Source organism: Nelusetta ayraudi, unplaced genomic scaffold, assembly GCF_046127955.1.
Source record: "Nelusetta ayraudi isolate G7.1 ecotype Tasmania unplaced genomic scaffold, CSIRO-AGI_Nayr_v1 ptg000066l, whole genome shotgun sequence".
NCBI classification, from domain to species: Eukaryota; Metazoa; Chordata; class Actinopteri; order Tetraodontiformes; family Monacanthidae; genus Nelusetta; species Nelusetta ayraudi.
The window spans coordinates 60,532-86,857 of NW_027466116.1; the positions used below are offsets into that span (position 1 = coordinate 60,532).

General features: G+C 49.1%; 2 protein-coding genes across 2 annotated transcripts in view; one reads left to right on the forward strand and one right to left on the reverse strand.

Annotated features, from left to right (window-relative positions):
• The window catches only part of LOC142898452 (free fatty acid receptor 2-like), an 87,904-nt gene that overhangs the window by 41,736 nt on the left and 19,842 nt on the right, over positions 1-26,326 (reverse strand). The gene's annotated exons all lie outside the window — the stretch shown is intronic.
• Positions 2,980-25,651, forward strand: iglon5 (IgLON family member 5). The gene is made up of 8 exons (XM_076041382.1): positions 2,980-3,013; positions 3,796-3,877; positions 6,757-6,989; positions 10,266-10,385; positions 18,828-18,959; positions 19,215-19,335; positions 21,754-21,905; positions 24,578-25,651. Exons 1-8 carry the CDS (start codon positions 2,980-2,982, stop codon positions 24,679-24,681), a joined length of 978 nt encoding a protein of 325 aa, XP_075897497.1. The 3' UTR covers positions 24,682-25,651.

The following is a 26,326-nucleotide window of genomic DNA, read 5'->3' on the forward strand; positions in this document are numbered from 1 at the left end:
GTAGTAGTTCAACAGACACGTGCACGGTGCGCTCCACGCCTTTTCTCATTAGTTCACATAATCCAGTCCGGTTTGCCTTGTTAGCATGATTAATGTAGCCCAGCGGGCGGCAGTAGTTGAACCTTGCTGGAACGGGATAAAGTTCACTTAAAAAGGTGGATCTTTGCATTTAATGCTTCCACTTAATGCTAATGCGCACACGGCTTCGGCATAATTCATCAAATTAACCGAGTGAGGCTACTTGTGCTGTAATAATCGCTTATTAACTCTGGTGTGAGAAACTCTGCACTCTTCGGGTCTCAGCTGGTGTCCAACGTGTAGCAAGTGTATTTTCAAATACCGAGCTGCGCTGACAGAGGTAGTAATGGATTACATGATTGCCACCTGGTGGGCGAGGCTGTCGGAGACTCGGATCTTTAAACTTGTGCGAAGAATTTTCTATTTTTCTTTATTTGCCTGTCTGGTGTAGGTTCAACTGTGATCACTTTGATTTGATATTATACATTTTTATAATAAATTAATAAATTTGATTATAAATGTAATCCCAAACATTTGAATTATTTAATAAATATTTAATATTACTTCATCTTGAAGCCTAACTGACTATTCAGGCCCATTTAACTAAAAAAAATAAATCTGCAGAAAGCTGATCGTTTATCTCAATGCTAAAATTGGTGCCACATTGGTTCCCACGATTGTGAAAAAGAAGCATTTTCCTGAGGACCAAGGGTGTCTTCCGTCTCTTAAAAAAAAAAAAAAAAAAAAAAAGTTGGGGGAAAAAATGCACGTGCCTCAGCAACCGAAGATTTCCATGACATTTGTAAAACCACGGAGATCGCCTTTACCCGCAGGTCGAGGCAAACAAAATTTTTTTGTGAGGAGCATTTGGAATGAGCCACAGAGGATCAGGAGGGAGAGAGTAAAATATTCAAGTTAATAACAGCCGTGGCCTTGCAGGCGAAGCCACCTTTTTTACGTTTTTGCACAAAGGACGCGGGAGAATGCCAGGGGGGGGGGCGGTCATGGAGAAGGTGGCTGGCGCATGTGGCAATTGATACCGAGCTCCTGCCGCACAGCGGGGGGCTGGGGCGGGGGGGAGCGCAGGCAGAACACGCTGACCTGGTTAGCATGTTACACAGCGACTCGCGGCGGGTTTGTTAGAACGCGAGGTGCCGCGGAGAGCTGCGAAAACCGGGAATTGGGTGGGGAAATGGGAATAGCTGTGACACTCTGAGCGAGCGTCAACTTCTCACTGTCCATCTAATCAACACGCACGCACGCGCGCTCACACACGCACGTTATCTGATGGGAGGCGTCTTGTTTTTTCTCTCTCTCTCTCTCTCCCCCTCTGGTTCCGCGTCATCTCTGTAATTGCGTATGTGGGTTAGTGTGCGTTTCTGACAGCGCGTCGCGCTCGTCTTCGGGCTCCCCAGCCCTGGAACTGAATCGAATTAACCTAAATAAAGTCTGGTGTGCGGCAGCGGCGTGCCGAGCACTTGAAGGGGAACAGCTGGGGGGTGGAGCCAGCGGCAGCCTGACGCAGAAGACGGGATGCACTTCTGCGTCAGGCAAAAAACAATAAAGTCAAAATGAAAATAAAAAAAACTGTGCATGAGGGTAAAAATCCGGATGATGGTTTCGGACTCCGTCCACTGTAGTTGATGTGCTCCGCCTCCGCTTTCGAAGGAAGAGAGAGACTAGTGGGGGTCGGGGGGGGGGGGGGGGGGGGGTCGGAGGGGGTTGCACTTCTGAGATGCTCGGCCGGCCTTGGCTGCACGGAGAGCAGCAGTGGCAGCCATTAATGCGATTACAGCTTTTACAGGGAGATTTTCAGGAACGGGTTTTTCATCCGAGGCGTTGTGCGTTCGTCCGCCGCTCTTGTTCCCCGCTGGCGCGGCCGGCAAACAAACATGAAACCAGTGAATAATCTGCGGATCAGCCGCACACACGGCAGTGCAACTCAAATTATATTTACACACACACTCACACACACACACACACACACACACACACACACACACACACACACACACACACACACACACACACACACACACACACAGAATTCACTGTTGGAATATTAACATGTGGTTGGACAGGAGGCATCCCGAGGGCCAAACGGCACCAGGATTTCTAACTTTGTCACCGGATGTTCTAAACACTTAATTAACACTTTATTAACACCACAGAGTCTCACCTCGTGCCGCCGAACTTGAGGTGTGTGGTTGCGCCTGCGTCTGCTCCGGTGTGAACGTCGCTCCTGAGTCTGTGGAGTCCAAAAAGATCCAGAGGTTGATGACACAATTGTGAAAAAAAAAAAAAAACCCAAAAAAACCCCACATGATTTCCTTTCATTCGGTCCAACCAGACCTGCAGTTCATTATGACATCATTTCCTCTCGTGTGATTTTACTTGCACCAAACAGCATCGAAATACAATCAGTCGGTCGTGTTCATTATCATGCCGAGATCTTGCTCTGTTATTGTGTGTGTGTGTGTGTGTGTGTGTGTGTGTGTGTGCGTGCGCAAGCGCCCGGGCAATCACAACGTGACAACCTTTATTTTTCCAAGCCTCCTCCTCCTCCACCTCCTCCTCCTCCTCCTCCTCCTCCTCCTCCTCCTGTTTGGCTTCCTCTCTATTAAGTGGTGCATTGCCGTCTTTTCTTCCTCTCCCTCCCTCCTTCTCTCCCTCCCTCCCTCCAAAGTCTCGTCCCTCGGCCCGATCCAATATCGGCTTGCGTAACACGTCTCCCACTCTGTGCAGCTGTTTAACAAACCTTGAGATGTGTCTGCGCTCCTCACTGCCGCCGCCGCCGCCACCGCAGCTTCGTTTCATAAAGTCACCACTTATTAAACCCCAAGGCTACGACCACAACAAAAACCTGGTGAGATATTGAGGTCAGCCAGCAGGCGGTGGCACAGTGGGGGGGAGGGGACGGAGGGGTGGGGTTGATATTGGGTACTTGGCACGCGCTCAGGTATGCGGCTGCACGCTGCGAGCTGGAAGAGTTCAGGTGGCGGCCGACCGCTTGTCTTATTTGGCTTTCTGTCGCATCTCTGTTGGCAGCGCGAGGAGAGGAAAAAAAAAAAATCGCACGAGGGGCGACTTCAAAACAGCCCCTCCTTTTTCTTTCTGTCCGGAATAAACAAATAAATAAATACATGAGTAAAAATAAATCCCCCCTTCACGACGGCAAAAGTTTGCGCTTCCTCTTGAAGAGACGGCCCTCGGGATGCAAGTGTGTGTGTGTGTGCGTGTGTGTGCGTGCGCGCACGTGTCCTCCCGGCGTGCGCAGCGTTTTGGTAGGCAGGTTGGCCGCCCCTCCTGCTTCCTCCGCTGTCCCTTCATTTCACGCTCCAGCAGCTCGCCGTGAATCCCCCGCCCCCCCGCCCCCTCCTCCACCTCCTCATTATCGGGCGCCGTTCAATGAGCGCTCGGCCCTGCCGCCGCCGCCACCAGAACCGACGCAGGGCCAAAGCAAGTCAATATTCTGCTGAGGTGGTGGTGGAGAGGAGGGAGGGTGGAGGGAGGGTCAGAGCAGCCGGCAGGCTGGTGGGGGATTCTTTTATTTAGTCTATATATCTATATATCTACATCTGACTCTTCCTCCAGAGGCGGCCGACACGTCGGGGCCCCCAAACCCGATTTTCCGGGGGCCCTGTGAAAGCCTCTGACCCGGAGGACTGATGAAAAGCAGCAGAGCGTCCGTCTGAGAGTTATTGGATCCTCAACGGTGTCTTTTCTCATTTCTCTCTCTCTCTCCCTCCCTCTCTCTCTCTCTCTCCCTCCCTGCAGAGCCTGCGGCGGTGCAGGCGGCGGACTTCGGACAGCTGCCGGACAACATCACGGTGCTGGAGGGAGACAGCGTCACGCTGAGGTATCTGGGCCACTCCTGCACCTGCACCTGCTAATCGCAACCATCAACATGTTTTCTCTCTCTCTCTCTCTCTCTCTCTCGCGCTCTCTCCTCCTTCTCCTGCACCTGCCGCCTGCTTTAATTGGCCTGTCGCCGTCCGTCACGCCGCTTCAATTACTTGTCCCAAAATTGTGCCATATTGTCAGACTCTGTCTTTTTTTTATAATTTTTCACATTTATTTTTTATTTTTTTTAGCTAATTATAAGATAATGCTTGTCAGATGTTGCTTGTTGTTTGTTTATCTTTAATCACTTTTTGCCCCCCCAACCCCCCGCAACCCCATTTAAACTCTGCTGCGACAAACCAAGCCAGTGCACCGGAGCAGCGCCGCCGTCGGGCCGCGCTATCTCTCCAGTCGACTGTGAACGATAAAAGACCAAATCGAATCTCGGCGCAGCCGCCGATGAAACACTAAAACAGACAAGTTGCGCTTTCCCAATTTTTTTTTCTCTCTCTTTTTTTTTTTGCAGCCACAACCTGCCGCCTCGGCAGTAAACTCAGTGATGCAAAAAAAAAAAGGAAAAAAAGGAAAGAAAAGTCATCACGGCTCGCCTTCGTCCTGCTCCAACCTCCTTTATCCCGTTTAAAGTAAACAGGTCGTCCCAGTCATCTCTGTCTGAGGCCACACTGCTGTTCTTGTCTGTGTGGGCACACTTAAAAAAATGAATTCTTAGGAAAAAGATTAAAAAATAAAAAAAAAATACTGTCACCCATTTCAGAAAGTGAAAGCCATAAATCATATAGATTCATAACACAGATAGAAATATTTCCAGCCTTTATTTCTTGAAATCTTTAAGGTTTAGGTGGAATGAATCTATAAAATATATGGGTCTCACTTTCTGAAATGAGTGACAAAAACATATTAAACTAAACTAAATTAAAAAAAATTTTGAAGCTGTCATATCAAGGCCCGAAAATGTATTGGCTGTTTTTGCTCCGAAGCGAGTGTTGGATTCGACGTGAAATGTGATCGGGATTAACGGGGAAAAACTACACAGAGTCGTTTGTCATTGGAAAACAAGACGCCAACCGCATGATCCATACTTTGACTCTGTTCTCGGTCTTTGCGCGAGCGCTTTGCCAAAACAGGATTTTGCTCCGTTTGTGTCATCAACAGGCTCTAAATCTATAAATTGCACCTCGTCGGACGTCGGCGGCGATTATCCAGAATCCTTCAAAAGATGCTTTTGTTCGGCACGCGTCGGGGGGGTGAGGGGGAGAATCAACAACTCTTCATCATAATCATCATCGTGAACACATTCTCTGCCGTGTCCGTGCTTGTGACGTCCCCACATTTCACTGCGCAGAACCACGAATGCAGGCTCCGAGACTCTTTGTCACAGGATGTTTTCTTCTTTCTGATCAGACGTGTTCAGATTCACGTCCACGTCTCCATTCAAACGAACAAAATAGGCTCCCCGACAAATAAACGCCTTTATCTGGAAGAATCAGTTGTGCCCAAGTGGCGCAAACTACTCTAGTTCTGCTTGTTGTTGCGTCGTCTTTCATGAAGGCCATTAAGACGCGGCGCACTTGACGCTATTATAATGCTGTTTTTTTTTGGTTTGTTTTTTTTGCTTGGGCTTGCAGTCCTGCAGCAACATCATCATCAGCAGAGCGATGATTAATTTTAAAAATAGACCAATAAAGCATGTGTGGACTGATGATAGATGTTATGTAGGGATTTCTTGCTGCACTGGTCCTTCGTTCAAACTCTGCAAACACAATCTTAATCAAGCTATCTGGGTTTGTTTTTGTTTTGTTGTTTTTTGTCCTTCTCTGCCTTCTGCTTCACCGCTCATGAAGCTTTTCCGCAGTGCTTTGCTCTCCTAGCGACGTGAGACGTGTTCCCTAGTTGTCAGGGACTTCTGAGCTCCAACATCGTTATGTCAGTTTCCACCCATTTCAACCCGAAGGTAGTCAAGCTAACATGCAGAGACCAGAGAGGCACCAGAGCAGTCAGAGCTGGGCAAGGACACCTTGTGGCTGAGGCAAGAACTAAAGTCAAGGTCCCGCTGGGGTCCCTCTGTTGGAAGTGTGCCACATCACCCCAACCCTCTGCATTTCAATGGACCGGCCAATCACAAAGAGCAGTTTTCCCAGCGAGGGAAGCGAAAGGAAGCCGACTGTGCAAGCAGTAACGCCGTTTTGCATAAACTAGATCTGAAGAATAATAAAGACTAAAAAAGTATATTAAAAGTCTTGGGTTGAATAAAACATCAGTTTGACTGAGTGCCTCTAAAAGACAAATTGAAACGGAGACAACAGGCTTTTTCAAAATGAACTATGGGACAAAGTCTTTTTTTCGTTGTTCTTTTTCAGTTTTTTTCTCCGCAAGGGTGCATGACCCATTTTGCTGCGCTTGTTCGACGCAATCGATGCCTCATAGCATTTCGCAGACAGACGATGAATAATGGGAAGAGATGACGACACGGGATTAAAGACAGTCTCGCACACAGTAATTGGCACTCAGGCTTTTTTTCCCCCGAACGGTTGGATCCATAGAAGCTGATGTAAATCACAGGCGGCGGCAGCTGCAGCACTCACTGTATTTCCATCGCTCTAATAAAAATGTGAAACTGCTCTGCACGGCGTCATCAAAATGGTGAAAGGGAGAGACATATATTTATACATATGTAAAGCCGCAATGATTTATTCCAAGGTGCACTGAAGATTCCCTGCTACTAGCTAATAGAAGAGAAACACTTTGCCTTATTTTTTCCTTTTTAACTCACTCAGTGTTCATTTTCCCATTATGTTCATCCTCCAGTCTGCGTACTAAGACGTTCAGCAGCGTGTCTCTTGTTCTGACTTCCTGTCACCACCACCTCCACTGCAGGTGTCGGATCGACGAGGAGGTGACGCACAAGGCCTGGCTCAACCGCTCCAACATCCTGTTCACCGGGACGGACAAGTGGTCGCTGGACAAGCGCGTCACGCTGGCCAACAGCAACAGCAGCGACTTCTCCATCCACATCGACAAGGTGCAGGTCACCGACGAGGGGCCCTACACGTGCACCATCCAGGCCAACAACAAGCCCCGCACCTCCAACGTCTACCTGATTGTTCAAGGTGAGGCGGGTGAGGCGACTCCAAAGACGCTGCAGCAGCCCCGGCAGAGAAAATGTGCGCTCAGGGTTCTGTAAGCAGCCTTGGATTTGAAAAAAATAAAAAACCATCTGCTGCAAGTCTTAATTATGCAGTTTGTCATTCAGCAGAGAGTTGCGCCGTCTATTGGGCGTGATTGAGGTTTTGACATCGGGGAGCGCAATTTAGATTTTTCTGTGATGGGATTTCAAAGGTCCCCGTTCTGACAAATCACGCCTCGATTTATGACAGACGCCTTCCCTGTAGCTCGGCGTAACGTCTTTTACGGCGCTGCAACATGTGGCTGCCATTTACGGCGATGAGCCGCGGCGTTAAAGCCGCCCGACAGATGGAGCGACGGGCCTTTTCAAAGCGCCCTGAGTCCGACTGCTCGCTCACTACCCAAATAACCCTGTGACTGGTGGTGGATGTTCTGTGACCTGTAAACATTCCACAGAAAAGTGTTTTCAAATAGCTCTTCATCGATTGGAATGTTTTGTGGTTTGATGTTATTAAGGGCACTGATTTGGGGTCGTTTCAAGACTCTTTTATAGGACCCTCAACCTTTTTCAGTTCTCATCGCAGCAGAAAAGGTCCTGCTGCGGAGTCATGCAGCAAGTGACAGATGTGCTGGTCTGCAGGGTCACTGAGGTGGAATGTTCAACATGAACACCAGGATCTAAAGGTTGAAGGTTCCTCAATTATGCAAATGTCACTGAGCACCTTAGAGATGTGGAAAATTGTTGATCGTTTTACTTTGGATCTAGGGAATCAGCCTTTGTGAAGTCACAAGGGGCGCCGATACCGCCGCCCCCCCCTGGGCCAATCAATTTATCAATCTAGCACGGAGCTAGAATTCAGCAGGTTTAATGGAAGGGTGGCAGATGGCACGCTGGCCTCCTAATGGTCTTTCAGGACGTTAAATGAAATCAAACCATTAACTGCAGGATACACAGCCACACAATAAGTGTAGTAGCTCGCAAAGAAGTTACAAGTTTTCAAGAAATGTTTTCTTCCGTAAAGATATTTTACTCTATGATTTAACTTGGTCCATATCTGAGATTGGACAAGTAAATGGGAGTCTGGTACTTGCACTCCAGCCAGTCGCTATCAATCCAGTTCATCTGAAAACCCGGTAAAATGTGGAGCAATTTAATCAACTTTTAGGGAATTGTGGGAAAAATCTGTTTATAGGAACTTCCTGTTTCCGCAAGGACACTTAGGGTGACTTGTCCGTGTCTGTTGCCGTCAACATAAAACTTTTAAGGGAAGAAAACCGCAGCAATGGCAAGCTTCATTTCAGCACACAATGGTTGTATTGACGGTGCTGATCGGTGTGCGCAGCCGACATAAAAAATAAAAAAAACCAACACGGACGAGTCGGCCAGGCGCAGCGGCAGGACCAATTTTCCCTGCAGTGTGGTCGCTCGCTCAAGGACGCGTCGACTCATCGCCTGCCGAGGGGCTGGTGATCCAACGTCCCGAGCCCCGGACGGGTCAGAATAAACCTGCCTGCCTGAGCATTTTCCACGCGGCCAGCTCCTCAGGGTCCCCATCTTGATAAACAGAACGCCGGGCAGATCGGCAGCTGGGGGCTGTGGGTGGAGGAAATGAGGTGCACTGGGGCGCCAACACCCTCGCAGGTCCACCGAACAAGTGACACATCGGGACGGCGAGTGGAACAGAGCCAAAGTCCGAGTGGGTGCGTTTACATGCACTCCGGATAATCAGAGTACTGCACCTTAACACCTTCATCCGATTGGAAATTGGAAATTGTCAAATTTGCAGAAATACACCCATGGTTTTCCGATCTTACTCGGATTTCTCCTGCCATGTACACAGAGATGCTCGCTCTAGATTTGCTACTGGGCTTTGACCTAGAAGCAGAATGAGGTGAATTCAAGCGCTCTGGATGCGAGAGGAAAAAGGAGTGCTGATTTATTATAAAGAGCTACACTGATTACTTGGAGAGATAGCAACTCTCCGATCTGATTCTTAATCGGCGGGTGGACGTAATCTGATTAAACTGTGCACAAGTGATTCCAAGCGACACCACCGGTTTGTGTTGTTTGTTTGGAACGCGGCTCCCTGAAGGCAGCATCTCAGACCTTCTGGCTGTTAAGTTTGCCAGCTCCCCTCCCCACCGCCGTCTCTCTCTCTCTCTCTCTCTTAACAGATTTTGGGCTGTTTGTATTGACGAGTGCAGTGACTAATCACCTCGGGAGCAAAGTCCCAGAGTTAGCTTATTAAATATGCGATAAAAGTCGCTGAGGCGGAGCTGGCTCCCTGCTCACAGGTGGCGGACAAAATGTAAACAGCTTTCCCAAAGAGACGGGCTGCTCTCTTCTGAAAATGTTGCAGAGCTTGGCAGAGATGACCACACACACCTAATTCCAAGTTGCTGTGGTCCCCCCCCCCCCCTTCAGCCTGTGCTTGATATTACAGAAAATAATTACGCCCTCAAGTCAGCGCATCAAGCTGGAGCAGCTCCACTCCAATCTGTGCCTTATCGCTGCGAGGATTCGACTTGGGCAAGATAGAGAAAAATAGAATCCTAGACACACACACACACACACACACACACACACACACACACACACACACACACACACACACACACACACACACACACTCTCAAAAAAGCCAATCTCAGGGCTAAGCTCATTAAAAACAACGATAATAATGGTCCATTTAAATTCAAGGACCATCTTGTTATCAAACTAACTAGATGCACAGTTCTCCAACAATGAGTTTGGTGCAACAAAAAAAAATAACACACACACAAACACACACAGTGGATGGTGGTCCTTGGCTTCCATCCACAAATGTCATTCTTCTGCCACTTTACTTTTTTTTTTTTACCTTTTTTTTGAACGTCCAAATTAGATTAGACTTCAGCGAAAAAAGGGATTTTAATGCTCATTTGAGGCCATTTGGCATTTGGTGAATTTTAAGTAGACGGTCAAGCATATTGTTGCACAGTTCAGCGAGCACTCAGGCACAGATCATTAATCAGCTGATTGGCCGACTGTCTGTCTGCGCTGCCGGGATTTGCATCACACTAGAAGCACTTAAACGGGGCCGTTGGCGGCAGGCAGTGACAGAAACGTATCGAATTAAAGGGATTTTTCTTTTGTTCGTGCTCGCGTATTGTTCTAACTGTTGTGCTTTTTGTGTGTGTGTGTGTGTGTGTGTGTGTGTGTGTGTGTGTGTGTGTGTGTGTGTGTGTGTGTGTGTGTGTGTGTTTTTCTCTCTGCTCAGTGCCGGCTAGAATCGTCAACATCTCGAAAGACGTCTCTGTGAACGAGGGGGAGAACGTGAACCTGCACTGCCTGGCGGTGGGCCGGCCCGAGCCCACCGTCACCTGGAAGGATCAGAAGTGTAAGCTGCCGTTTCGCCTCCTCTCCACATCCACAGATGTCCTGTTCTCGGCTCAGCTCGCCGCAGATGGGCTCCCGGTTTTGTTTTTTCCCGGGGGGGGGTTCCACTCCTGTTGGTCCTGACGGCTTATCGGGATTCCGTCCGTGTCCGCGTCGTCATCCTCCGCATCATTCTTCACCGCCCCCGCCGCTCCCCCACCCCTCAAACTCCCCCCAGCTGTTTGGTCCGTCGGCAGTTTCAGATTCACCGCTGCACTTTTCCCTCCCTCCCAGGCGTCCCCGCGTTCCGTCCCCGATAGCCGCGCATTACACATAATTATCCCCACTGCACCGCCTGTAATCATCAGCATCTGTCTTCATCCGCCCTGTCGAATGCCACTAAACGGCCACTTTAGGCGTTAAAAACAGCTATTTTTAGAAGCCACTGGAACCACCGCTGGGCGGACTGACAGGCGAAATGCAAAAAAACATCATCAACTGGTCTGTCCGTCTGTCTGTCTGTCTGCCTTCAACCGTTGGTGTCCTGCAGAGGCCGGACAGCCACTTGCACTGTGACTACTGGTGTCATTAGACATGTAATTGTGCCCTTTCAGCCTGTTTGGTGTCTCCCTCTGTGGGAAAATACACACAAAAATCTGATGCATGAGGAATAAAAGCTTCTTTTTTTTTTTCTGTAACTGCCGGCACCAAGAATTCCTCGTGCCTTTTATCCGTGAACCGCTTTTATCACGTTAACTCTTGACTAGACGCGCAAAGGTGTGTGTCAACCCAGAGTTTGTTGTGTCGTTTCATGCGTTCGCGCCTCCTGGTTGTCGTCACTTTCTTCACTAATGAGAGAAAATAACCATCTGCCGCCGCGCTTTTAAAATATTAGCCCTCGTTTTCTCATGTGTGCACAAAACATCTGCAGACTCTCCACAGAAGAAAAATTCAATGTTCACTTCTTTTGCTTTTTTATCTTTTATATATTTTTTATGTTTTTCTCTGGAAGTGCCATGTTTTTGTCTACTTCACATCCACTGCAGGCGCATCAGTGAAATGACCGGAAGGCTTAAAGCCACTGTTTTTGAAAGGTGGCTCTAAACACAGGGCTAAATACGCTTCCTTCTGGAGTTCAGCAGAGCAACATGGACATTTAATCTTGCTAGTTGTCGCTCCGCCGGACTCTCCACAGACAAAAGACGGCTAGAATAATGCAGCAGCTGGGAGTGATGTCACAGAGAATGAATTACCCTCCACCGTTTGTCACCGTCTGGAAAGTCTAGCAATGAACTGCGTGTGTGTGTGCGTGTGTGTGTGTGTGTGTGTGTGCGTAGCTTCTGCTGTATCAGCGTCAACACAATCACTGTTCAGGAACTTGTAATCGCACAGCAGAAGCAGCTTCAGCCGTGAAAGCAGCGGCGGCGGCGGCGGCGGCGGCGGCGGCGGACGAATGCAGCAGAGAGAGAGAGAGAGAGGCAGCGGTGACAAACGGCCCGGCGAACTACAACTCTACATGATGTAATTAAAGTCTCGGACCAATAAATACACGACGTGCACTGTAGCGCAGACAGAGGACGCACGGACTCGCACTGGCCGCCGCCGCCTCCTTTTGACCCGACCGGCGCCGTAGCCGGGGTCCGGAGAGGAGAGAGCGAAGGCGACGCATGGATGCATACCTGCAGCACACACACACACACACACACACACACACACACACACACACACACACACACACACACACACACTCAACACAGCATTACATCATGCAGACCTGCAGCGTTTTCCCCTCTGTCAGCACTATTCCTCCGTCTTTAACCGCCCCCCTACAAACCATCTCATTCTAGCAGCCTCTGCCCCCCCCTCCCCACTACCTCCACCACCTCCATCACCACCACCACCACCACCACCTCCACCTCCACCCCATATCTACCCATAACCCCTTGAGTTGCACAGCCAGGAAGAAAAAAAAGGAGTGTGGGGGGGTTCACATTGCTATTCCGTCCGAGGCTTTGCAGCCAAGCCATCATTTGCAGGGCAGGGTGGTGGTGCTGGTGGTGGTGTGTGTGTGTGTGTGCGTGGTGGAGGGAGGGGGGGGGCGGCTGAGAGAAAGGGGAGTTGTGGCGACGCCTGTAGAAACAGCGAGAGGCTCCCAGCCATCTGTCCCCATTACTCACAGTCCATACAGAAACCGCAGGCGGGAGGGCGTGTGTGTGTGTGTGTGTGTGTGTGTGTGTGTGTGTGTGTGTGTGTGTGTGAGGAAGACGGCGTGGTGCAGGAACGAGGGTGGGGCTGATTGCAGGCCGATGGCGTGCGTGCATGTGGCGGGCAGCTGCAGGGTGAGATGCAAAATCAAATCAAATAAATAAAAATCAAATAAAATGAATCAAAAACCTCCTCCGCCTCCTCTTTTGCAACTCGTCCGCACCGTCGCCGTAATCCAACACTCCCCAGCAGCAGAACAAAAAAAAAAAGGCGTCGCCCACCGTCGCCTCGTCCTCGTCCTCCTCCTCCTCCTCCTTCATCTTCACCAAAGCGCGAGATACAATCTGTCGCAGCGAGTCACTCTGGCTGGCATCCATCAGCTGACCCACTCAGAGACATACAGGAGTTCTGTCTCATTCAGTTAAATATACCGACGCCTCCCAGCCTTATCGTTTGACATCCCATCTGTTACAGGGCCGCGCGGGAGCGATTGCGTGCTTGCAGCGCCACACGGTTGGTTGGCAGGGTGGGGGCGGGTGGGTGGTGTGTGTGTGTGTGTGTGTGGGGGGGGGGGGGGGGGAGCGAAAATTATCCCGAATTTTCGCTTACAATTCAGGATAAGCACGGATATGTTTGGAGTTTGAGAGACTTTGGGCGCCGTGGCAGCACTTGTGTGTCGTTTGATTTAAAAGCGTTTTGAAAAGCTTTTTTTTTTTAGGTTTTCTTTGGGGGAGGGGGGGGGGGGTTTATATATATATACGGGAGGGAAAAAAAGATGGCGTGAAACCTGGAATCACGACCAAAAGGAACTTTCCTTCTTCGGCGGCCAACTCATCCAAAAACGGCCCGTGTGATTATACAGTATTTTTGCTGCTGCTCCCGTATCAGCCAGCAGCGCATTCATCTTCCCAGCCACCTCTGGCTTCCCGTCCCTTATCTCCAGCTACCCAATAATTTCCTTTATCCATCAGTGTCATCATTTGGGATTTAGCTTATTTCCTGTTTCGTATTTTTATTTATTTATTTATTTTCGCCCCCACGCTCGGCTTCACGCATTCCGTCTTTGTCTTTTGTTTTTGTTTTTTTTCATTATTTTATTTTCAGCCCTCATCATGATCACCGTCATCCGTCTCTCACTCGGTCACACTCGGTCACACACGGTTGTGCGCCGCGGATCTCACCGTTTACTCGCTTTCCCGCCCAGTTTTTCCTTCTTTTCACATCACTTTGCGGATCGACTGCCCGGTACGAGAACCACAGCTCTGCCTCGTGACGCAAAGGCGGCGTGATAATTCACCGCCGCATGACAGGAGGACAAAAATGGCGTGGCAGCGATCCACACGCTGAAGTTATCTTTAAAGTAGCAATCAGCGTTTGTTTTTTGTTTGTTTTTTTCACCGCTAAAGCGACAAAGATGCTTTTTGCTGGAGGTTGATTTAGGGTTATATCCAGCGGAATTGCAGATAATGTTGGCTTTCATTTTTTAACACGTTTCATGCTATTTATATATGTTTTCTGAGGCAGAAAGAGGCACAAATTCACATATATCAACATACGCATGCAGCTGGTCCAACTGTGTATGCAGAAGAATAGGAAGCACTCGGTCGCAGCAGCCAGAGAGGGCAGATCGTGCGACTCTCTCAGAAGTTACCCCTACTAGAGCCTCGCGTACCAATTTTTTTATGATTATTTCCTTAAATCTGACAGTGGTGGAAATCATTCGTTGCCCTTTTAAAATCTCAGCAGCCGGACGAATTTAAGAGCGGAGGAGAAAAGCAATTCAGTGAGGTTGTTTGTGGTCAGTCGCCGACTGAACTCGCACAGAACCGCAGCGGAGACAAAAACACACATCTGCTCGCACGGCCAGTATTGATCTCAACCTGCGTCGTGTCAGTGACTTATTGCGAGCGCCGCGTGATAAAACTGCGCTCGGTATCCATATTTTCGGCCCATCCATTATACCTGCGGAGCGGCCGCGGTAACGAGCTCGCTGTTTTGTTGTTTTGCGAAGCCGAGGCTCCTCCGAGTCAGACCCCCGGTGCACGTCGGTGACAGTCAGGTGCGGCGGGCGTCGTCGTGACGGGAGTAAACTCAGCTCAGCTGCGGATTAAGTCACATTAGGGAGTATTTACAGGAGGGCGGCGGAGGGTGTCGCATCTCAAAGCAAACCACCGGGCTCGTGTTTATGCTAATAAGGGAGTCCGCGTGTCGCTCGGCGCAACAGATTGGCTCGTTCTCGCGCTTGTAATAATATTTGAGCTGAGGCACCTGCCACTTACCGCGTCTTCTCCTTCTTCTTCTTCTTTTTTTTTTTTTTCAAAGCTGAGACCGTGCGGCGGCAGCCGCGCAGAAGGAACGGCTCGACCCGAACGGAGCAGCGAGCTTTCAGTTCCAATATCGTAGCGTCAATGTAGCCGGAGCGAAACAGCTCATTAGCGGATCTTTTGCCTGACAAGACGGCAGAGTGCTGCACTCCGTCAATGCAACTGAATAGAAATAGATTAACTGGCCTTACATATATGTATATATTACCATCGTTCCGCCACCAGTCATCATCATCATCATCTCGATCATGGGTGGTAAAGTGACTTATGACAACAGGATGGAAGTCTTTGTCAAATCCAAGACGTTTTGTTTTGAGCAACATTTCCGATGTAAAACAAACAAGACGAGGTTGGAACCGCGACTGAAAGGGTCGGATGGCTGCAGTCAAATGTATGAAGCAGTCCTGCAGCAAATTTTTCACGTTGAACTTTGGACTTGTGCATATCGTGAACTTGAGTCTCAAGTGGCAAATTGCGGAAAACGCGCGTCGTCTTTGTGTATGACGAGTCTTTTTGGGATACTCCATTAGCATTTAAATGAGCTTTTGGGGACAAATGAAGGTTTTTGATTAATTGACTTCCTTATTTACTGATTGATTGATTAAACGTGAAAACACAGAAAACTGTCTAAAATGTTTAATAAACAGGGAAATAGAGCCTTACCAATTGACTTGTGCTGGTGTGAAAAACGTCAACACACCAACATCAACAGAACCCTGAAAAACAACTTTTCTTCTAAAACGCTCCATCGACAGCACAGAGAGAGCAGGTCGGCAACTCTGGCTGAGGGGTTGTTTCAGAATCGAGTGGGACGTCGATCTACATGAAGCCCGAGCTTGAAGTGCTGCCCCGGGAAACAGACGGGGCCGAGCCCTCGCTGCAGCCCCATTCGCTAATTCACACACCGGCGGAGCCTCTGAGGGGCACTCCAGCGTCCCCGGTGGTCAGGAGTCAGACTCCTTCAAAAGACCGTAAGTGCTTGATGGAGGTGTATTTTACAGGCCATTGTGGGAGAGCCAGAGGGCCGTCTGCCGTCTGATAGCATCTCCAGCCGGAGTGAGGAGAGGTGCGGGGAAGTCGGTCCCGTGGGTGGGAGAGTGGGATGGGGGGAGGGAGGGAGGGAGGAAATGGAGAGAAGAAGAGGCTGCACACCGTCATATTATATCACACACCCAGAGTGTGAAAGAAGACACTGCCTCCGTTTCCTTGATATTTCATAATTATTTTTAATCTCCTGTTCCGTATCTCTCATACATGATCCCCAATCTGTGTTCTTGGTCCTTTTATTTTCTGGGAGTTATCAGTGACATCCACATTTATACACTCATTTCATTTTTTTTTTTTCTAAAATTGCCCATATATATACATATACATATATATATATGTATATATACATATACATATATATATATACATATACATATACATATATATATATATATATATATATATATTTATATGTATATATATATATATATATATATATATATATATATGTATACATATATACACACATAAGTATATATAATATATAATCTTATAAGTGCCTTTATAAGATTATCACAAACATGCATTGATTATCTAACCTGACCACTCCGTCCATTTCCTAAGCAGCACTCATCACTGTCCAGGGTTATGACCTCGTAACCAGTAACTAACTAGCAACTAAACCTAGTAGCAACCTAGACTAGTCCACAGTTTGGGCCACACACACACACACACACACACACACACACACACACACACAGAGTGCCTCCGACACTCCCTCTGGCTGAAGTTGGCTGAAGCCCGACAGAGACGTCACCATGGGCCTTGTGTTGACTTGGCTAATGGAATAAGTGAATAACGCTGCACCAAAACCGAGCCGTCACCCTGCTGCCCGCTTCACTCACTGGGGCGCCACAGCCGCCGCCATCGGCACACTTTGTCGCTCGCTGCTCAGCCGCCGCCGCAGCTGCAGTAGCAAATAATCGTCTCCAGCTCAGTAGCCGCACTAATAATCCTCCAGTATAATCTTCAATTAGAACCGCCGCGCTAATCTCTGACAGGAATAATCAGGCCGTTTAGTGTCTCCCCTTTTTTCCTCCGCCTCTCCGCTCCTTCTCCCCTCTTCTCCTTCTTCTTCTCCTTCCTGCGGGTGTGCATTTGTGCGCACAGATGTGCTCGAGAGCGGCTTGTGAGTTCTGGATTGGAAGTGAAGGTCTGCTGATTGATAGCGGGGGCGTTCATTTTTTTTTTTTCTCTTTTCCTCTCCAAAGCAGAGAGGGGGAGGGATGGAGGGTGGGGGGGGGAATGACAGGGAAAAGTGAGCAGCAATTTAGAAGCCTGGATTTGCTTGTTAGTTGGTAAGATTATATATTATGTGGTGTTCCACTGTCTGACTTCTTTAATGGGGTAAAAAAGGGGAGGGGGGAAAAAAGAAGGAGCTTAATGGTTTCGGAGGCTGCGAGACGGCTGGCAAAGAAAAAAGAAGGCTTATAGAAAAGAGGAAGGGTGGGGAGGAGGAAGAGGAGGGGGAGGAGGGAAAACACTCTGGCTCTCATTCTTCTTTACGCTCCCTCTTTTCCTCCTGCCGCCACCGATCCAATAACACCTCCTCCCTCCTCTCCTCCTCCTCCTCCTCCTCCTCTTCCTCCTCCTCCTCTTCCTCCACCGCCATCATTCATTCCCTCACATGAAGGAGCAATAACTCGTAGCCGTCCCCCTTGAGTCTCTCCCATCTGAAGAGATTCTTAGCAGTTTGTCGCCGGCGGTGAAAAGTGCGACGGCGACTAATTTGGTTTTTTTTTTTTCGGGGCGGCACCTGGGAGTTTGTCAACATCAAATAACAGCCAAATATGTTTGGCGCCGCGTAATGTGTGCGAACAAGCCATCGACCCCCGGCGAGCACGCTGCCGGGGAAGGGGCGCTTTTTGCAATTTCCCCCGACTCCCCAAAAAGTGATTGTGTCACGGCGGCTAAATTACGCGTATTTGTTTTTTGGCTCAGCACAAACACCGTCTGACTGGCCTGTCGGGGGACAAATCAGCAAGGCGCAATTAAAGAGCCACATCAATGGGAGCTGACCACAGAAGTCAGATTAATCTTTTTTGTGAGATTGCTCACTTTAAGGGATTTTTCACTTTAAAAATATATTTTATGCTATTTTCCGTGTCAGTATTCATATTGCTTGCTTTATTAGTTGGATACGCCCCCCCCCCCCTCCCATCCCCCCATCCCCCCAGCCTCCCAACCTTCAATAGACTCACTTTTAAAACACATTGCCCATCACTCCACAGAGAAAGTCCTTCTGATGGCCAAGGGCTCCGTTATTTTTTCACATTTTGCTAAAATATTCATATATTTGAAATGTAAATAAGCTGGCAATGAGATAACTTTTGGGAAAGGGAGGAAGCCCTCAAGATGAGTGGGCGTGCTTTAAAAGTGAGTCAAACGTGAATTCTGTAAGTGCAATGGCTGTGTATCATGTAGCGGGGGTGCTTGTTTTCTTTTGAATTGCTAATGTGTAAATAATAAAGTAAATCATTTGAAAACTGTCTGTGGCCTACACAATGAAAAGTAGTTTGAAAGTGAAACATCCCTTCAGAGTGTGCTGTTTTGTTTTATTGAAGAAGCAATTTGCATTTTTAAAATAAAAAGGGTTCAGGGCGAATTCAACCTACTGCATGGAAACAGTTTCAGCGTCAAGCGATGCGACGTGAAGTCAACGGTGCTCCACAGCCTGGAGAGCACGTCGCGCTTTACGCCGCAAATAACATCTCTAAAATATGCAGTGCTGTGCTTCTTGCTGCTGCTCTTAAATCTGCTTAGCAACAAGTTGGGTGTGGTCGCCCAGTCTCAGGCGGCAACCCCGCCCTTAAATCAGCCGAGGGTGCCGACGCCTCCCTGCAATGTGATTTACGAGCCGGCCGTGAAGTCTTGCTTCCTGTTGGCAGATGGCCTGGTGAGCGAAGGGGAGTTCCTGGACATCACGGAGATTAAGAGGCAGCAGGCCGAGGACTACGAGTGCATCACCAACAACGGAGTGGCCCCGCCCGACCAGCGCAAGGTCAAGGTCACCGTCAACTGTAAGTACCTGTCAAAGAGCCCTGCGGCGTCATATTTCAACTCGGCTGCGGAACTCCGCCGTTACAGCAGGATGATGTATTATTGATACACACGTTAATCCTTTTTCCCGTGCATCACTATGCACGAATTCATGAATCTTAATTCCGGGCCGACTCTGGGGCTCCGACCCGACTCGACGGCTCCTTCATTTGTAGGCGTATGCTAATTGCTTTATGTTTCCTCCCGTCTGCTCGTATATCTGCCTCGGCCGCCAGACCCGCCCATGATCACGGACATGAAGAACATGCCGGCGCATTTGGGGAAGACGGCCATCCTGCGCTGCGAAGCCATGGCGGTGCCGCCCGCTGCCTTCGAGTGGTACCGAGACGACCACAGGTGAGGCGGTGCCACCGCAGGGGGCCAACTCTGTCTCTTTCATGTTCCACATCAGCTCAGAATTGTGGTTTTTGGACTTTTGGACTTTTAGGATGAGGCAGCCAGACAGACGTCTGCTTTTGGTTCTTTTATTAATATTTAAACAGAGGAGACCAGAATAATCTCAGGGCCTATATTTTGGGTCCAGAGTGGCGAAAGTTGTCTGGGAGGTGAAGTCTGGGTCAGACAGCTGCCGCGTTGACATCGACTGCTGCGTCTCTTGAGGATCTTTTGGTTTTGTGTCAGTGCATCTGAACCATTGACTTGCAAACTGGAAAATTCCATATTTGAATGTTTGGGCGATTGCTAAACTTGGCTACTAAACTGTAGCCACAAACACCATTGTGTGGCCATATTTACTCAAAATTAGACCATATTAGACGAAATCGAAATTAAGGTCTATTGAATTGACCAATAAAAAAAACGGCCATAACGGCCGATCATTTTCAGCATTTTTGCAACCACTTTTGGCGGTCCCTGCTGGGCAAATGATAGAATGCTGATTTTTATTGACTTCCTGTATGAAATCAGAAGCTCCTCCCATCTTTATGTACAATCTACATCATCCACTGAGTTAAGCAACCAGGATACTGATACATATTTGGGTTTTAGGAAACTGGTGATCAGAATCAGAATCCTTTTTTAATCCTCTGGGGAAACTGCTTGATTGCTTGATGAGGAAATTAATGCTGTGGCATTGCATTCACCTTTCCCAGCATGGGAAAACACAAAAATACAAAAAAAAAAAACATGTTTTGTCATTGGGATTCAATGATGCAAGGCCTGATGCTTTTTTTTTTTTTAGATTTAACAAGAAAAAATGTTGACGCTTTCAGAGTAGAAGAGATAATTGCAGCTTCTATGTCTGCGCCTAACCTTGTATAAAGCCAGCAGCTGCCGGCTCGGCCCTCAGCCGAGTGACATATCAGCAGAACGTCTGGAGTTCTGGGACCCAAATTGTCTAGTTGTGTCTTTCAGCAAGTAATGCCAATCAAATATTGGAAGTTCATATGGGAGGAAAGCGCTGAAACGCTGACCTGCGTCGGCCCGAGCTGCTCGGCTTACAGCTCAACCTGTTGCTCCGTCTGCAGTGCCGCGTTGGCATTTAATAGTGCTAATAATAGGTCCGCAGCGACGCACAATGGTCCCATTCTCTTCAGCTTAGGAAAGACTCCTTTTTGTGCAGCAAAGTGTGAACAAAAAACAATGCAGTCATCAGGAAACTAATGTGCGGTGATATTTATCGTGCGAGTAGGGATAAAAAAAAAAAAAAAAAAGGAAGTCCATGTGGACGGCCTTTAACAACCGAGAAGCGACTGACAAGTTGGTCGCCAAGTCTGTGTAAACACAGTCAGGAGCACAAGTATGAGTGCCAGGCTACGACTGTAGAGAGCTTCAAAGCCAAGGACGCACCTTCAAACCACCTGGATGTTTTGCCATCACTTTAAAAGATGTTTTCTTTTTTTTCCCCCCAGGTAGCGTTCAGCTCATCGGCGCAACTCGCTGCTCGTTAACACGAGCCGCTAATGAGCCACAGTCAAATTGCTGTTGTCTGACAACAAACGCATGTAAATGAGCAACATACGAATTGCGAGTTCCGCGCCGTTAAAGAAAAAAGAAAAAAACGATGAACGCAGAGATGCGACCGTCTGAGACTGGACCAGAACAAATACGTCTCATTCGCCGCTAATTGGTTGTTTGGTTTTCAAAAGCGGTCATAAGAATGTAAAAACAAAAGTGATTGTTTTTCAGTTATTTTCCAGCAGACTTTACAAACACACACAAGTGTGGGAAGGCCGGGCTGGTGTGCACGTGGGCTGGGCTGCTGTCAATTAGCCTGACCTCTGACCCCGGCAGCACGGGGTCCAAGATAATCGCCTGCGTTCTCTCGCCACTTGTCCGCCAGACATAGTGGTCTTGTTGGAAGCCCATTTGCTCTCCATTACCTTCCCATAATCCGCCCTTTCAAGTTTGTGGAAGGAACCCGGGGGGGTTGGGGGGGGGGGGGCTATTTGGCATCACGCGAGAAAGAAAGACACTCGGAAGCACTTTCCAGCCGGAGTGAGGCGGCTAATAGGTTGTAATGGGCCCCAGCAGGAGGTCTGTGTTATTTATGGACTGCTGGATTTTCACTATTAGTGGAAGGTGGTGCTGATGTTGAAGGGAGGTGGGGGGAGGGCTGCGTCGGCACTCTTGTCTCCGGAGATACAGCGGAGGTGGAGGAGGGAGAGGGGGGGGGTGAGGGGGGGTGTTTCAAGTCTCCAGGTGTAAAGTGCTGCTTTTTTATTTGTTCTAAGAAAAAAAGGAGAGACAGAGAAGAAAAGTTGCGCCTCTCAAACGTTGCTCTTCCTTCCCTCGTTCCTCGCCGCTGCCGCCCAGGCCGGTGGAGAACGACCACACCCTGAGGATCAAGAACGAGAAGACGCGCTCGCTGCTGCTGTTCACCAACGTGACGGAGAAGCACTTTGGCAACTACACCTGCTTCGCCTCCAACCGTCTGGGAGCCTCCAACGCCAGCATGCTGCTGTTCCGTAAGTCACACTCACACCTAAACACAGAAAACCGTGCAAAGGACCTTTTAAACTCTTTTAGAGACGTTTATCTCATGTGACAGTCAAGGCGGGCGGAGCTTGAGCAGAGGTGACAGACGACCGCTAAACGGTACAAGTGCGCTGGTGGCTTGTATTTTTTTTTCCCCTCCTCTTTTTTTTCCCCTCCTCTCCTCTCGCCTCATTTTCCCTCCGTGCGCCGCGCAGCATTTCTGCAGACCTCTAACTTTCTCGCTCCCTCTCTGGCACATTTCCGTTATTCTCCGCCCCATTACAGCCGCGCTCGCCTACATTACCGTCTCCCTTCCTTCCTCCCTTCCTTCCTTCCTCCCTCCCTCCGCTCGCTCTCCATCTCCCGTTCTTGCACTTTTCCCCCTCACACACACACACACACACACACACACACACACACACACACACACACACACACACACACACACACACACACACACACACACAGCTGCACTCTTTCTTGCCGTCCCGTCACGCAAGATGTTGTCATTTCACTCGGAGCCCAATTCGCATTAAATGTCCCCAATGAGCGATTTCCTACCCTTCCATTTCCCAGCCGGCGCCCCCTACCTTCCCTCCTCTTCCCTCCTCGCTGCATTCGGCATTACCATCTTAAGTGAGTCCTTCATCTATCCCTCCCCTCGCTTCATTCCTTCACGCATTATCTGGGCCCAGTCTCCCTTCAATGACTCACTCTCCTCACCCCGGTTGGACCAATACATCTTCCCCCTTCCCCTTCTTCTTCTTCTTCTTCTTCTCCTTCCTCCTCTCCTCCTTTTTTTTTTTTTTTTTAGCAGCCCTGCCTCGTCTGTCATCCTATCTCGCCATCATCTGTCCTTCTGCCTCCTATTTCTTTCCTAATCTCCTGCAGCCATCCTCGGAGCACAACAATTCCTCCCTCCGCCGCTCCACCTCTGCTCAGGCCGGAGCAGGAGGGACAAAAAAAAAGAAAAGACGGAGCCGTAATCGGACGTTTTTTCTGACATATCTATTCATACGCTGTCGCTCGCTGTCGTAGCCTCAGATGACTTTGCCCCCCTCGCCGCCCGGCAACCTCTTCTGTTCACCTTTCTTTCTTTCTTTCTTTTTGTGCTGCGCGGAGCATTTTAACGTCAACATGCCTCTATGGCATAAAACTGGGAGCATTATCGCAATGGCCATTTTGGCTTCCGGCTGCACAGGTGCAGCAAAGCAGGGCGAGAATATCGGGAAATCTGCCGGAGTGCAGGAAGAGGGAGACGGATAACGTTTTAAATCCAATGATTGCTAGCTTTTTTTTCCGTGGTTCAATATTCGAGGTCCGGCTAATTTGCATTTTTTTTTTTTTCTTGGGATTGAAGCAATAACTACTCGCGGAAGCTGTAGCTTACTGTTGGACAAAGCAGGCATTTGATAGACTTCTCGAACCAATCTCTTGTAAAGCTGCACAAATAACAAATTGCAACTCGAGAAAAAGTTCCGTGCAACATCGACAGACCAGGACGGTACTTACATGCATACAGCACAGAACTATTAATACGCCCTTATTGGCCTTTTTATCAACTGCGTGGAGTACTTGCAGTTTTTCACTACTGGCAGCAACTCTCGGAATTCAACTCCTGCCAAAAGCAGGGGAATCACTGTCTCGACGTGTCTTTTCCTTTCTGCGGATCAATTCTCAGATTATCACAACGATATTCCCGATTGGAGTTTGGAATCGTCGTGGAGGAAGGCGAGCGTAAACGCGGGCCCGAGTGGCTTTCTGCTCTTTCCGCTGACGGCTGCTGCACGAAGCAGAGACGGAGATGCGGCGGGGTTGTCGGGTTTGCGTTTAACGCACGATGAGCGCGAGCGGCGGGCCGGCCACTGCTCACTGTGGCGGCAACAAGCAGCTTGTAGCTAACCATCCGCGAGCAGCTGCACAGGGGGCCAACTCTCCGACTCCCCCGACCCGACTCTGAAAAAAGGAGCATCGCTACTCCGACAAGTTGGGAAGGCGCTGCATGTCTAAAAAAAAAAACAAAAAAAACCTAAAAAACAAAAAAACAAACACGCAATTACGGCTTCATTAAGGCGACTTTCACCTGCGGAAAAAACAAGTCAATGTCGGCCCAGCAGACTCATGAATGGATAATCAGCTTTTAATTGTTAGGATTAACCATGTTGCATTTAACATTAATTAATGGCTTGTCCGACATGAGTCAGCTCGACCAAACAAGACGAAGACAACAAATGCGTGGCCACGGGCACGAACAAAGTTTTTCTAGAAGATTCCACTCGTCCACAAAGGCTCGACTGCGACAAAAGTCTTTCTTCTTGATGGCACAGAAAAAAAAACAACCCTGCACCGTGACCGCAGGATCTGTAGCATCTAATTAGTTCGCTTAGTTCCAGGCCATTTGTGTCGCGCACGGGGTTTCTCTACCCTGGCCAGCCTCACTGGCACCGAGCCGCTAACGCTCCGGTTTGTTGACCGGAAAGTCAGTCAGGTGTTTGTGAAAGTCTGACACCAACACCTGCTGACGCTCCACTTCACTGCATTTCAAAAACAAAAGTATCCGTATGAGTGAAAATTGTGAAATGTGAAACTTTGCCTCGTCAATTCCCTCGCTCCGAAAGTGGGTGTGTTGACACCATTTCCTTCCTCTCCTCCTCCCCTCCAGGACCGGGGGCCATACACGGACAAGCGCCGGCTCTGCACGCAGGAGCGAGCGCGGCCATACCCGTCCTGGTGTCCCTCTCTGCTTTTCTACTGCTGAAGGTGTAAAACATCCAGCCGATGCTCCGCCTGGAATTCTGTCCCGGAATCAACGCCCGCCCCCGACCCCTTCCTCCTCCCTCCCCCCACCCCCACCCCCACCGCCCCGCCCCGCCCTTCCTCTTCCTGTCCACGAAAAGGAAGAAGGAAGATTAATTTCTTTAATTACGACGAACCCATCACTGTGAACAAGTCAAAAAAAAAAAGAAGAAGAATATGCATTGATCCAGGAGCCATTGAGTCATTGCGTAAAAAGAAAAACACACACACACACACACACACACACACACACACACACACACACACACACACACACACACACACACACACGCGTAGTCACATCACTACCCTCCTCCATCCTGAAGTGCGACACCCTCAATTTCAAGGTCAAATCATTGTCATTACCTCGTCGTCCCCCAAAACCACTCCATCCGTCTTTTTCTTTCCTCTCCCACAATGCCTTGCTGGATTTGCCGGACTCGGCACACACACACACCCCCCCACCCCCCTCCCACCCCCGACTGGTTCACCCCTCATTAACACCACCGGGCTGATGCGGATAGAGAGAGAGAGAGAGAGAGAGAGAGTGTATATTATCGATTAGTGAGAAGAAAAGATCATCTAACCGGTCTGTGTACGATACTACAAAGACTACTGACTCACCTGCGATGTCTGCCTTATGGAAACAATACATAGAAGAAGAAAAAAAGATTATTATGTATTATGGTGGATATTTATGGAAATTATAGTTGCTGGCGGTCCTCATGAAACTTGTCTAATCGGTGGCCATGTGACCATTTCTGATCACGCACACACACACGCACACCTACATACAAACACGCCATGATTCATCGTTTTTAAACCGTAGCGGCCGTCTCGCCGCTATGAATGATGTCAAAATGTACAAAAAAAAAAAAAAAAAAAAAAAAAGAGTGAAAAGAAAAGGTTTCGGGCGGCGACCTCTCCGTGCAGCTGGGGGGGGGGGATCACACACCGATGAGGTTTCGGCGTGTAAGCTGACCTCGCGTCGCCGCCCGGGACCACCGACACCTCCCCGGCTAAACCCCTCTGTTGAACGTGCTCCGTCTAGTTGCCCCCCCCACCCCCCCTGAATCGCAGTTGTGCCGTCCAATCCCCTGTCGCCCCTGTCGCCCCTGCTCTGTGTCCAGCCCCGCCCTCCTCCCGTCCTTCCTTCCAGCCACCGTGTAAATATGAAAACGCAGCGCCGAGGCCACGATCGCCTCCGCCGCCGCCGCCATCGCCCTTGACTTGGCTGCAGTTTTGCGAAGCAGCAAAAGAGACGATTGGTTCCCGGCGAGGCCGACGACGATGACAACAGCAACAACAAGAACAGCGTCACCTGTTTTTTCCGTTTCAAAGCTGCGGCTCCATAATCTTTGTCGCTTGTTGATAGCATGTACCGGTTAGAGATGTTCCTGTCGTGAGTCCACGCCCCCTTCAACACCCCCCACCCCCCACCCCCACCCCCACCTCCCCCCGACCCCCGACCCTCCCTGCACTGTGTCTGTTTTAGTCTGCAAGGTTACCTGCTCTTACTTTTTCGGTGTTAATAATAATAGTACAGATGATGATGACGACCATGACGATGATGATGTGAATAAGTATTTGAATAACTATGACTAGTGATTCTGTG

Excerpts from the sequence above, each read along its gene's own strand:
- iglon5 (XM_076041382.1), top strand. The coding sequence starts at position 2,980 with ATGCGGCTGCACGCTGCGAGCTGGAAGAGTTCAG. Across the intron at positions 6,990-10,265 it reads CGTCTACCTGATTGTTCAAG|TGCCGGCTAGAATCGTCAAC; the intron begins GTGAGGCGGGTG and ends CTCTCTGCTCAG. Across the intron at positions 21,906-24,577 it reads CGCCAGCATGCTGCTGTTCC|GACCGGGGGCCATACACGGA; the intron begins GTAAGTCACACT and ends CCTCCCCTCCAG.